The sequence below is a fragment of the Cydia pomonella genome, chromosome 1 (genome assembly GCF_033807575.1).
Source record: "Cydia pomonella isolate Wapato2018A chromosome 1, ilCydPomo1, whole genome shotgun sequence".
NCBI classification, from domain to species: Eukaryota; Metazoa; Arthropoda; class Insecta; order Lepidoptera; family Tortricidae; genus Cydia; species Cydia pomonella.
The window spans coordinates 5,745,411-5,760,204 of record NC_084703.1 but is presented as its reverse complement, the minus strand read 5'-3'; the positions used below and the strand labels follow the sequence as shown (position 1 = coordinate 5,760,204).

The 14,794-nt window shown below is 36.7% G+C and overlaps 1 protein-coding gene across 8 annotated transcripts in view; it reads left to right on the top strand.

Moving 5' to 3' along the window:
- Positions 1 to 13,802, top strand: part of LOC133521332 (protein phosphatase 1 regulatory subunit 12B) — a 102,479-nt gene extending 88,677 nt beyond the window's left edge. For 7 of the 8 annotated variants that reach the window (XM_061856674.1, XM_061856278.1, XM_061856431.1 and 4 more), the window contains 4 exons: positions 1,313 to 1,468; positions 4,501 to 4,584; positions 5,619 to 5,717; positions 9,291 to 13,802. In XM_061856674.1, coding sequence (XP_061712658.1) covers positions 1,313 to 1,468; positions 4,501 to 4,584; positions 5,619 to 5,717 — 339 coding nt within the window. In that variant the 3' untranslated portion in view covers positions 9,291 to 13,802. The remainder of the gene's footprint in view (positions 1 to 1,312; positions 1,469 to 4,500; positions 4,585 to 5,618; positions 5,718 to 9,290) is intronic. The other variant, XM_061856357.1, reaches the window with a different exon arrangement.
- Positions 13,803 to 14,794: the final 992 nt, after the last annotated feature.

The window sequence follows — 14,794 nt, the reverse complement described above, 5'->3', positions numbered from 1 at the left end:
AGGGATCTGCTGCTGATCAGCAAAATTATAAACAGAATGTATGCTAAGTTAGTAGTTTAGAGTAATTGAGATAAAAAGTAAAAAGCAAGTAGCAAGTTGCGCGGGGCATATATTTTCTTTCCTCCTGATTTCCTGGCTTTACGCCCCCTCTTAAGTATGAATCAATTTCTTAGTAAGGGTTGATTTCTATCTCTAGATATATTTACAAGTAAATGTCGTATATTTGCAAAAAAAACTCGAAATGAAACAATGACCCTTATATTGTTAGTTATTATAAGCAAGCCAAAATGTTAGCCCACAATCATACGACCACATTTGGTGTATACCAAATGTAGTTTAGTTAATGGTATTCCATGTCATAACTCTGGACCTTTAATCTTAATTGGAAATATAAAAGATTTCTAATTATTGAAATTTTGTCATATTGTAATATCATATCACATGCGGGTCTGTCTCCTTACCTTACAGACTTCTCTAGCTTGGATAAATAGTGATAATGATAATATAAGGATGTCGATGCATGATTGGCATCTTTGCTAGGTCCCCTGAACATACAGAAATGAACATTGACGATTTTTAAGATCATTAATGTTTCTAAGTAACAAAAATCGTATCTGTAATAAAATAGCACAAAATGTAATATTAAGTGTAAATCACACAAAAACATGTGTTCCTGATTTTTGTAGCACATCGGATCCTAGTCATCAGACATGCGCTTGCGGTTAAGGTTGTGGTCCCTGAGTCACTTTAGATAATGATCGCTATGTTGACGCAGCAGTTGACTAACTCAGCTACTAGGAAGCCGCTCTTGTACACGTTAAGTTTGGTAGTAAGTTCTCTGTTAACTGTTAGGACTACATGTATATTATGTGATCTTTGGAAAGTACTTATAGGTTTCGGCCTCACAGGCCATTTGTTTCAATTCCAAGCTTCTTTCCCGCAGCTCTGCCTTAGGGCTCCCACAGTAACGCGCCGAGCGCTTAGAGCCTTCGTCCGAAGGCAGAGGTCGGCCTTCGGTCTCGCTTTTTGACACTCTTGATTATTGGTTCGTGACCGAGCTCATTTTCTTGGAGCTTGACCTTTAGCCTGTCCACAAGACGTTTACCATAGGTACTCCATTGCGCAGCCTTCTCACTTACCTAGTTTCTGTTAGATGCGTACGAACTGCGAATGCGGATGCTTACATAAAGCTAACATGCATTGCAGTTTTCGACCAATTCGACAGTAAATATTAGATATTGCTAGATCTGAATGCTCGTTCGTTATCCAATATGTATAACAATCTTCTAACCGTATTTTCATCAATTTCCAGTCGGGAAGCGAGCGCACAGAGGACGGCGAGGACATCGACTACAAGGCGCTATACATCGCGTCTTCCAGTGAGGTCCGCCGCCTGCGCGCCCTGCTGGCCACCTCCGAGCAGCAGCTGCGTGACGCGCGTGCCACCATAGCGCGCACCAGCCAAGTGGTAACACAATTCTATCATCACTACCCCATAGACTACAAGCGCTGGTATCATAACTAGTTATAATCAGCATGCGGCGCACAACGACTACAGGTGTCCTCCAGCGAGGGCCACCGCTCGCGATCAGCAACCATAGCCGCTGTAGCGTGCACCATCGTAACATGACAAGCTATTAGCTCACAGAGCACAGCGACTATACATCGCGTCCTCGAGACAGGTAGCGCCTACGAACACAGAACTAGTCATCATCCGCTACAAGGATCTAAACGCTATCGTTTCCGAGATAGCGTTCTTATGCTAGCTAGTCTCCCCCGATCGCATGAGTTCACGAGCCCCAAGAATTACACATTCCCAGTCGCGCCTGCCCATTTGGTCTGTAGAAATATAAAACTTAAAGAAAAGAGTTCACTCTCAGGTCCTATTTTACAGGAGGATTTTAGTTCTAATCCACAGCTAGAGTGCCTTGTCTAGGATAAAAAAGCTTTGAATTGAATTGCAATGCACGATGTTTTTCTTCAAGATTCCGGATGTTTTCCATCACTCTCATATAACTCTCGAAAACCACTGGTACAGTCAGCGTCAAATACTCTGTAGCAGTCAAAGTGGCCAAATAGTTCGGTACACCATACTAAATATATGGTGTACCGAACTATTTGGCTACTTTGGTTGCTATAAAGTATTTGACGCTGACTGTACACCTCGGGATATAACCCCACGACCTATGACGAAAGCCAGCGCCGGCAATGTCGCGTTTTGTCCCTGTCCAGTAGTGGGCTTAAAAAGCAAGACTTCCAAAAATAGAATATGGGAAAATAGCATCTGTAAATCTGTACGATTAAGTGTTACTCCAGAATGTGACGTGATTTATATTTATAGAATTAGGTATAATATTATTTAGTAATAAATTACCCTGCTTTTGCGACCTTAACACCGCTAGGTAATCTTAGTGCAATGCCAAATTGACTCATTAGTACGCAGCCCATGCAAATGTTTTAATACATCTTACACGTGTCCACGTGAACTTGAGAATGAAAAGGTTACATCTTATTTAGTAGCATTGCAAATACTTTTGAGGGTTGTGTTACAGTAATTATTTCTTGTAAGCCAACTTGTAACCTTTTTATTCTTGTATTATAATCAATGTGGAGAAGACCGGCATATAAGAGTTTTGTTGAGTGCAGATGACCGTCATAGGGAAATAACTCTTGTATTTAAAAACGTACTTCGCTCAGACACAGTCAGAAAGGAAGAGCTTCGCTCCTTCTGCTCTACCTAACTTCAGTAAGTGAAATATGCGTACGAACGCAGGAGTTAGAAGCGACGAATGAGCTTGTAGAAGGGGATGGATTACCTGATAGACGGTCTTTACCACATTGACTTTATATGTGTTTTCCTAATTTACTGTTACTAAATTTCAGAAAAAATATTGTTTAAATACAGATGAACATACTATATTATGTAGAATTAATGTGCCCTTTAGTTACACGCAGTATTCATTGCAGTTCCATATATGTCCAAGCTTGTGTATTTCTCTCCTATCCTCCTATATATGACTTGACGTTTTTCCCCAAGCCATTTAGTTAATTTAATGTTTTATCCCTTACTTGCAAATATATAACTCAAAATAACAGATTAAGACAAAGGATACAGTGCGTTTCTGAATAAAGCCATTTTAACTTTAACGTCAACAGGGTAAATTTTGATAATTTGAACTTAATGACCACGACACGACGTGCTTTATTGTGTGTAAAATGTTTTAATTGTTGCTTATAATCAGCAGATTGAGAAAAATAGCACAATCTAAGGTTATATTATTTTTTTATCCCGAATTTATTTTGCATCGCTTTCACTAAATCCAGTCCAATATAATTGAAGAAGATATCTACTAGATCTATAGAGTATAATTACAAGCCGTGCGAATGCCAATTCATAAAAAATACATGCGTGGTAACTTTCTTGCCAGTGATAAATTAGAATACTATTAAGGCGATTCATATATTACTAGAACGATGTAGAGAGAAGAGTGTTTTACATGTTTCTTATTTACTTATATGGCCACCCACACTAGCGTCTTTTGAGCGTCAGTGCTATGGAAAATGGAGTCCCTGCGCAGTTGCGCCAACGTTGCGTCGAGTAGCAGCCATAGAGTTGACTAGACGCCGCCGCTCAAAAGACGCTAGTGTGGGGCGGGCCAATTACTTAGTCGAAGTGTCAACCTTAGCTGCAGCTACATACACGTTGAAATTTTTCGATACCTGCTTATCTTTGCGAATTCTGCCTAATGCCACTCTTCTTCCTCGCGTTGTCCCGGGATTTAGCGACGGCTCATGGGAGCCTGGGGTCCGCTTGGCAACTAATCCCGAGAATTGGCGTAGGCTCTAGTTTTTACGAAAGCGACTGACGTCTGACCTTTCATCCCAGAGGGTAAACTAGGCCTTATTGGGATTAGTCCGGTTTCCTCACGATGTTTTCCTTCACCGAAAAGCGGCTGGTGAATATCAAATGATATTTCGTACATAAGTTCCGAAAAACTCATTGGTATGAGCCGGGGTTTGAACCCGCGACCTCCGTATTACAAGTCGCACGCTCTTACCGCTAGGCCACCAGCGCTTCCTAATGCCATTACCCCCTAGTAAATTTTTCCGCTATACCCTAACCCCCACGTCTAGAATTCATAATCTCTAGAATTGCCCTAGAACTAGCTTTGTATGATATGATTTACCAATTGCCCATCCACGGTCCTAAGCACAAACTGCGACGCAAACCTTATAATTGCTCTTCTAATAAACACGATTAAGCGATAGCTACTGATGTGCCCACATGAAGTTTCCAAAATTGCGAACTTTCACTGGGAATAAATTTAGAAAAATTCCCATTAACAACAAGTTTCCTTTGTTTCGTGTGAAAATTTCCTGGAATATCCGTAAATTTTTCCAACTTTTTAGAATATTTCCGCAACCTGTACATCCGTAACGTTGACTGTATTAATTATATTAAAATATAATTTTACTTATAATTCAATTTCTCCTTTCCAGAATCAAAACTCGCTATCAGACATCGAGAAACGTGAGAAGCGAGCCATGGAGAGGAAACTATCCGAAATGGAGGAGGAATTAAAGGTAAAAACATCCTATGAAACAAATCATACTTGGCGGTGACGGTGAACACAGTCCTTGCTTGTTAAAACGGCGTTTGATATGGATGTTACTAATGCACTAGTTTTCTATTTTGCTCGTAAGTGGCTTCCATGACATGGAACGACACATGCGGGGATAGTTTTGACGAAAGTGAAAACCGCGCGCAACCATTTTGCCTTACAAACCTAGACCCCTTTTAACTCTCTGGATATTAATTTTATTTTAGAAAGAAAATGTTTTTACATAATTTGATGTATATTTACCACAGCTGTCGCTTTGTTTGATTTCTTCGATTTATTCAAATTGTCATTCGACTTAGGAGCTTCCAAAGATTTGATTGGAATTTGTTAATCGCTCCAACTATTAAAATAAGCAAAAAGTCGAATCCCTCTCGTTCAATGGCTATGGTTATCATGAAATAATGTAAAAATAATTCCCATAATATCAATATCTAGAGAGAAAAATGGGTCTACGTCTATATGGAGAAGCGGTCGTCCACTATCCTCTTAATAGGGACAGAAAAAAGAAACCATGGTTTTTATAATTAGTCTACCTTACAAAATCTTGTTACTCGTAAAGTATGACATATTACGAAAATAACCGGGTTTCTTCGAGAGGCTTTTCAAATTGTAGTCTAATAAGAGATGAACCGACATGCTAACAAGTCAGCGATCGTCGCCTACATTGACATGCCCAGGGTTCGGCAACCTTTTGAGAAGAAAAGCCAACCGCAGTAAACATCACCAAATGTTGTGTTCAGAGGTCTAAGAACTCATAATGTGATTTTTTTGGTCGCTTGAAGAGCTGCGATCGTATCTCGCGTAAATCTATTCACCTTCGCTACTAAAAGACACATCATTTTATTGGCAATTTAAACTTTGGCCCCAAACCTCAATACTTGACAAGCAAGGACTGTCATTAACGTTAATAAAAACACATATATCACCCACACACCACAATCGATATAAGTACGAATATGTAAAGAGTACAACAGTAAACAGATGTTCGTTTTGTAGCAATTGCAAAAGCTAAAAGCCGAGAACGAACGGCTGAGGGCCGAGAATCGCGCCCTGACGCGGGTCGTCAGCAAGCTTACCAACTCGGCCACGAAATAGGTAAATTGTGTTGAAGCGTGACTGCGGCCGGCGGAACGGTCATGACAACTCCTTGTATCGTTCAATTATTAACTAGTAGCAATGATAACTGATCTGTAGTAATACTAAGTATCAGTTAACTGTTAAGTGTTAAGTGTTGCCGATGGTATAGTCGAGTTCCTAAACATTACAAGTTAACTTTCCAGAAATATATTTACACGATCTTATTGTCAGTGTCTCAGAGGCGTGTACATATATTTATAGAACGTTGGCTTGTTAAGATGTTTGTGAACTCAACTGTACAACTACATTGTACAAATAATTAGATATGACATTAAGTTAATTAATACTCAATTCATTGCTCAATGACTTTGTTTAATTGATAAGGAGTTTAAAAGGCTAAAACTAACGGTATTTATATATGTTATGCATTTGACTTGTAAAAAAATTGGGTCAGCGAAGTACCGGGCCTCATATTAAGATTAGCTTTTTATTCGATTATAGTGATGGTACTATTAGGGCTTATTTAGATGGTGCGAAAATCGCTTGCCAGTTTCGTTACATTGCGGTATTTGATCGGTCGGCAATGTAACTAAAATAGTATGCGAGTTCGCGCGTCGTCTAAATGAGCCCTTTGTCTCGTCACATGTCGAAGCAAATGGAAAGTTTAATAATTGGCGAGTTGGACTATACTGTCATCCCATAGAGAATCATCAGTTTCCACTCGAACAGATTTAACGATGACAAAACGCTTTAGTAAAACCGATCCTAAATAATACTTTAAAAATGGTATATGGACATGTATTTTATTTCATCGAAGTTTTTAATGTTAACCAAAATTCACTTAGACGAAATAAGAGTTGTCGATTGGCCGTCGGCTGTGACGTCACTCAGTGTCGCGCGCCCCCCCACTTAATGCATAATAACTGTGTGTTGGCAAGCATGCTTTTGATACGTTTCGTTTCTAACATGCGCCCGATTTGTCTACGCTTACGTACGATAATCTTACTAGAAATAATATATATGTTAAAAGTTTTTATCCAGTAACTACAGCGTTTGGTGCGAAGATTTGACTCCGAATACTTCCAATGATAGCGTAGTAGGACTTTTTATTTCAACTTTAGCGATATTAAAGAATTTGAACTCGAAACTAGGTACGAATAAACTTAGACCAATTCTTTGTGAAATGCTTTTACTGAACTATTGTTGCTGTTTAAGTGAAGCTTTGAATATTTTTGACAATTCCTTAGTGAAAAACTTTTCTGAGTTTTTCGATGTGAAAGAATTGAACCGAAACTTTTGATCACTGCTTCTGTTACCAATGATTCTCCAAATCTCAATTACTCGCAGGAATTAGGCATCTGCGACGAAGCCAAAAAGGAATAATAAAGGTGTGATTAATACGAGAGGCGATGTTGAGTTCCGTTCAATATGAAGACTCAATGGCTCCAATCTGAATATCGTATGACGTAGACTTTTCGGCGTGCACTGTGTTTTATCAGATTACGTATTTATAAAAAATATGATGTTTCTTTTTAATGAAAGATATTGCAAGCCATTAAAGAAATTAAGTAAATACTCTTTTATAGTTAATTTTGTGGTGATTTGTTAAGTTGCCTCTACTGTAACAATTATACAAGTACTTTCGTGGTTAGTTAGTCAACGTAAAATTTAAAGCAGGATATTGAAACAGACATATATTCAAGAACATTTACTTAAAAAGGAAAAATATAATGGAAATGTATGCATGCAATTATTATACGGTGAAATGTTCAATAAGACCTGAATTTTGTGTACGTAATTCATCATAAAAAATGGCACACATCTAAAGAATCAAACAAAATAGTCTGTATGAAACACAGTGCGTGCAGTGATCGTTAGTGTGCTGCATGCCTTGTGCTGTCCGTGTCCGCGCGGCGGTTTCATCCATACGTAGATAGGACCATCGTACGAACACACCTGCCCCCATCGTATACGGAATAATTCAGAATGGATTGTTACTAATAAAGTCGACTAAGTTTGAAAGTACTCTAACATCGCGGAAGCACCTGTACATACCGTTATACTGTTTTGTTTTAGCTGAATCAGATACGAATACTACTGTCATAAATGAAGCAATGCGCCTCTGAAATGATTATTGGAAAATCATTTTAAAGTTACAACTAGTACTGCTTTCATAAAAATATCACTCAGAATACTTAATCTGGCCGAGAGCGAAATTGGATTTAACGTTCGGCTTAATCAGTATTTGTGGCGAGGCAAGTTCCAGCACTTTCCTGAGCACATTATTGACAAATGGAATGCAGATACTTATTGATAGTATTTCTGGTTTATTTGACGTCCTGTACCTAAATTGCCAGAAATAGTCTGCAAATATAGATTGGTTCAGTTAATTTTGTACACCACATCCGCACAGCAACATTTGCTGACTGAACTTTAGGGAAACAACATAAATGCAATAGAAAACAATTTCTCAAAAATGTGCTCATAGAAGTGATCCCGAACTATCAAATAATGACATAATCATAATTTAAATAATTTATAATTCTATTCGTCACTTTATGTTTACATCGGATTTTAAGCTTTGATTTGTAAATAACACCGATTACAATTTAACTATAATTTTGTTTAAAAATCAACATCTACGGTATTTCTCTGTTGGGTTCGAGTCCCGAATAAAAATTGCTAGCTTAATAAGGCGTGCCATTCAAAGTGAAATGAAATGAACCTTTTATTTTTGACCAACACTTCATACCTAATTATGACGTTTATAAAAGTAGAATAGTCTTTCTATACCCACTTATCCCAAGAGTGGCACTAGAGTTGATTTTTTGTATAAAATAGACTCATTCCAATAACAACAGTTCTGTGTTAACAAAACGATATCTTCCGATTGACACGAAAGACTTCGTAATGTCTTTTTGTCGAATGATTGAAAGATATCAGCAAAGATGAGAAAATAATAAAGACAGTTGGAATCTAAGATTTTTAATAACGGGGATAACGGCGTGATCTCGAATTGCAAAAGTAATATAGATTCATACTCAACATTTTTCGTTATGGGACCACCCACATCGAGAAAAAAATGTGTTTATAATTTTAATATTGGTCCCATGGAAGATTTTGTTAACCTCTCGAACGTGGATCTGCGTAGAAGGTTTTGAATTCTAATGAATTATTTATTAAAAATAATACCTGCTAACGTCGATAGGCGGACATGAAATGTTAATTATGTATGTATGACCGTATTAATCACTTTGACATCGACTATCAACACCCCCGTCCGTGATAAACCAATATTTTGTGTGAAGCTTTATCTCGGCGACAGTTTTGTAGTATAAGTGATCCAGTGCATCATAGTCCATACAAAATGAATGAGACTTAGGAATCGGCAACAAAAAATACGACTTCTAATAACGAAGGCGTAGTATGGCGACAGCTTTGAACCAATTTTGAAACAGTTTTTCGTAGCCTTCGAATCGACATCACAAAGTGCTCCTTCAAGGATTTGTTTATAGGTCTTTATTATTTTCTCATCTCTCTTATCTCCATATATTTATCCTCACACACTAATGAATTCTCTTACATTTTCAGTACCAGCAAGCGCTCCAAGCTGAAAACCAGCGGCTAAAGGACGAAAACGGAGCCCTAATCAGAGTGATCAGCAAACTGTCCAAGTGAGCGTGGGTTTGCACAGGAAGGCATTTGAACAGTATTTAGCGACACGATCCTTTGCTCATATCAAGTGGTACCTAGTCCAGCTTCACACCGCATTACATGTTATCCGAGTTAACGCGCTCTCAGGCCTGATGTCTTTTACTTTCAACCAGCTTCCTCTTGAATGAAAATCGTGATTTCTAGACACTGATAGGCACTTATTTGAAATGGTCACTAATATTGGTCCGATTTTTTTTCATCGTTAACATAGAGAAATAAGTAATAGAGTGCTCACTCCATACATCAGTTTTGGTACTAAAATGCTTATTATGCGAATATAATAATCATTCTGGTACCAAAACTGATGTATGGAGTGAGCACTCTATTACTTCTTATTTCACTATGTCGTTACCAAAGTGACAAAGCTCTTTAAATAAACATAAAAAAAAATATCAGTATCACCATGACAATTTAGTCTCGAGAGGAAAACACGTTAGGTAATATGTAGGCTTGGGACTTTTGGATGCTCGCCGTGGTTCTAGAATCCACGGAGTCACCACATGTTAGAAACATATTAACTTGTATGTATACTAAAATATATATAACTCTACTACTAGTAGTAAACATAATAAACTAAAACAACACTCTAAGTAACAATAACGTCTTCTCCAATCTAATATTAGTCGGCACTTCTAAACCTCTGATGAGGTACTGGCTTTTGGAATCAGTGCATAATAATCATCATCTATTACTATTTCTTCTTCATCATTAAAATGGTAGTAAGAATGGATCATTATTATTTTTTCTATATATATTTGTTTATTTTATCGTTTTCTATACGCGGAGCAATATGTAGGATTCGTCTTTACTTACTGCTAGTTCGTTGCAAGGCTCTATCCAATCTAACGACAAGCTATTTTCACCACAGTAATTTTGATAGTATAAACTTTTAACATGGTTAACACCAAACATTTTTTTTCTGTAGGGCTAAGATGGTTCCATTTTTATCGCTTGTCGCTATGCCCGTCACTTTCGCACTTACATACTTGTTAGAACGTGACAGGCATGGTGACAAATGATAAAGAGCCGACCATCTTAGCCCTACTGATTTGAAATATACATCACATAATTTGAAATCTTCATCATATTGTAACTTCTACTTTTAAATTATAACTATTCATTTTAAATTATATCCAAAAGTCCCAAGCCTACAATATGGAATGAACTATACTAACATTAGAATCAGATGACTCCTTTTATACATGCCTCGCCTGGACTCGAGGACGTTTTCAAATTTTCGGAAAGATAACTGTAAATTTTTTACGAAAATCAATTGACACTGATGCTGCTAGAAAATTAAACTTGACGGGTGTTCTAAAAATTCAGATGGTCATAATATTTAACTTTCGAAATATCTCAGCAATATTTTTAGAATAGTTGTAATTTTTCAAAGCCATTTCAAATCTGCTTGTCTGTTGTCGAAAAGTTGCGATTTAGGCATTTTTTTTACATATGAACTTACAAAGCCTTAAATACAAAGAGAAAGCTACGTGTTTAATTAATTACAATAACATGTACGTATTCAAGCAGGATACGACGGCTATTGAGATGCTTTACTCTATAAATATAAAAAAATCGCTTTAAAAATGTATCACTTCGATTATTTAATAGCTATGCCAAATCGACTTGAGCAATGAGCGTAAAGCCAAATTAATTGCAGTTAGAGCCAGACCAAGATAAGTCTGCATCGATTTTGATAGCACACGCAGGGTAAGTGTTATTTTAAACGGCAAACTTATATGAAATTATGACGCGAAAATAACACTTGCACTGCGTGTGCTATCGGAATCTTAGCAGATTGTTCTTCGTCTAATTCTAAGATTATCACTCTTATTACAAGGAAATAAATTATTTTCTGATCGGCTTAAATTAAATTAAATTTAGTATTCTTTTTATTTATTTGAATTATATAGTGGCATCCCTTTGCGCAATGTTTATTTGGCATAGATCAGTGAGTGTGTAGCGAGTATTGGTGAGGTGTGTCCGTGCCGCGGTGTGAAGTTCCGATTATATTTCCGTTTTGTTAACTCTAGTTGTATTACAGTCGGCCGAATATTTCGACCGGCTCTTGCCACAATATTTGTAACCTGATGAGTTTTTTTAATAATAATGTTTCAAGCGACGACCGAGCTGTCAAATGAATTAATGATTATAAGTTGATTTTTTATTTTATGATATCGATGGTTATAAAAAATGAATCCATAAAATACAGGAAAACGATCGTCTATTTACATTATTAATGAAATGTCATCAGATAATTACTCAAATCAACTTAAATATATTTAATTCGTCATGAAGTTATTTTTGTAAGGCAAAATGTATTTATGTTGAATGTGGTTCAATTAGGATCAGTGTCTGTAGATTGTAATTAAGATTTTCATTGACTAAAAAAACAAATGTGCCTCAATTGATTCTTCCTTTGACGTTATAAAGTATTATAATATATTTATTGTCAGACGTAGTTAGGGACGACAGGTTGGTGCGGGGTCGTGTGCCCTAATCTTTGTACCATCAGTTATAAAAGTGCATGGCGACTTTATCACTGAATTTGTTCATAATTTCTCCATGCAATTTCGCATCTCACTGTACACCCAAAGAACCGGACAGTTATCTTATTAAAACTTATATACTACGTAGGAGTCAACCCAGCCTGCTGGGTATAGTGGATATAGTCCCGCTTATCAACTTCGATTTTATACTACAACTATTAGCGATGAAAAGTTGACTGTTGTATTCGCTCTATAATCTACGAATAGTGCAGTGTCTATTACGTGACATTTTTTTATTTATTTAATGTTTCTTTGAATATTCGTTGGATTATACAGGCGATCTTTGGGTGGCAGTCATAATGTGTTTTCATCATCTTTTCCTATTGTATTATGAGATTAGAATGCCATTAATAATGTCTGCGCAGTCACCTCCAACATTTGAGCGGGCGAGACTGTTAAATTTGACTTGTAAAATTATAAAAATTGACATGAACTTAACTTTTTTATACACGTTAGAACTATAGTTAATTGAGTTCCTCCGCTTAGATGTAAGTGGCGGTGACATCGCCTTACGAATCATTTATTTCACAAAGGTTCCAAGTCGATTAGTCCACGTGGCCGGTCGTTGTGAAGTAAGTGTTCAGTGAATGGTATACGCCGCCCCTATAGAGTCCGCAACGTTGACCTTGATGTATTCCTAGATGTTATAAGACGTGTAAAGTAGCCTAGTTTTACGTTACTATAAATCGCGCTGCCGCGCCTAATAATTTCGTGTAGTTATATATATCTCGAATTACTAATATCTATTTATATACGCATAGTGTTTTTAAGCAATAGTTGAAAATTGGAAATGTGATATGTTGATTTTGTACGCACCGATAAGCATATATAAGTTATATGAATTTACTTGTTTTCTCTTGTATATTTTTAATGTGAGCATCGGACTTTGAACGTTTTAGGGGCCATTCGAAGGACTCCTGGTATTATATGGAGTTACATTACTATTATGACCAGAACAATACTTAACTTTACGCGTTATTAAATATGATTACAAGTATATGCTTATGGGATATCAAAGGCACCTAAGTATATACCGATAAACTATGCAAATATTACCTTAAAGTTATGCGCTTACTGCGACGCGCTTCGGACCGCGAGACTTTACATATGTGACAATAATATAGGAACCCCGACCCCTGTGGGTATTTGTATAGTTTTGGCTGAGCGTGGGCGAGGTAAGGATTTAACATTGTGTGTATTCAAGACGTAAGCGCAAACTACGAACATGCGTTTAATTAAAGTATTTGTCTATGTCAATTCAATTTATTATTCGTATGTTCGTACTTCGTATACATAGTATTATGACAGACCTTATTTCAAAGCAATTAGGTATAGTTTTGATTGACGTAACCTTGGTTAAGGATAGGGCTCGGTGAGTGGATGAAGGCAGCGTACTCAGCTTAGCCGGACTAGTCGCGCGGCGCGGCCTCGCCTGCCGCGGTTGCTTGCTACCCGACATCCTAAACATAAGGGGAGCATGCTTTCTGATGTATTTACCTTTTTCGCTCTGACGTGTAATTGCGTCCTTCTTTAATTGGAGGGCTTACTAAAATAGCAAGATTTTAATGATATTTATTTCTGATACTATACATGGAAAATAATTTGAATTATATTTGTTTAACTAATGCCGCTCGTGCGTATATGTTTTAAAGCAAAGAATGTAATAAAAATATATTAATTTAATGTTATTTAAAATGTTTACAATGCCGTCAACCAGGTCTATTGTATTGTATAAATTCGTAGCATTTTTTAACTTAGCGGTTCTGATTTTTGTTCATTAAAGTTTTTTATTTATTTCCAGAGATAAGAGTTAAATGAAATAAATATCTTGATTAATTTATTTTTTGTTTTGTTTGTTTTTGTTCGCTTATTTCTTTATTGTTCCTATTTCGAATTTATTTTTACCTTTGAATAATAGGATGAATATTTGATTTATTTTACTTTATAGTTACTATAGAAAATATGGCTATGGTTTACCAAAGTTTGATTAGTCGTCGAGTGATTAGGCGTAGGCTCTCGGAACGATACTGAAAATCGTACCTTTATCTATAACCGGCAAGATTTTATTTGGCTTTATTTTACTGGCAAAGTGACTGACAACAGACGTTCAAAGTCATCAAATGTCACAGATGTAAACAAAAAGAATAAATTTCACAATTATAAATAATCCTACCAAAAATGCCAAAAAAACATTGTCTAAGATAAAACAAAAAATATTTTGATTTCAGTAGCCTCATAAGACCCAATACCATACACGGGGATACAACATTTATAGGCCCACTTGCACCATTCCACTATCCCGAGGTTAACCGGTTAAACCTGGAGTTACCATGCCAGTATAATTTGACACTAGGTTAACAGTTTAACCCCAGGTTAGTGGGATGGTGCAAATGGCGGTTACATCAATAAAATATCAGGATTGCGTAACATTCCAATCAACAATGTTTTGGAAATAGTCAACACCGCTACAGCCATTTTATTTGAGTATACATGACATACAGTCAGCATCGAAAATAGCGAATCCGATTACGCGCCAAAAGTATCAACCATTCTCAGATAGTTTATTATTGCCAGATGTAAGGGTGATATTCCACCTATACAATTTCTTGGTCCAATGTGCATTGTGTCTCACTCTCTCAAGTAAAAAATGTGAGACGCAAATACACATTAGACCATGAAATTAGACAGGTGAATACTATTCTAACATTGGGGACCTTTTACATCTCCAGATTTAATGTGTTTTTAACCATAGAGACTATACATCTCTATTGTATTGTATTAATTATTTATTTTAAGATTATTATAATGTAATGTTTACCCAGGTATTGGCTG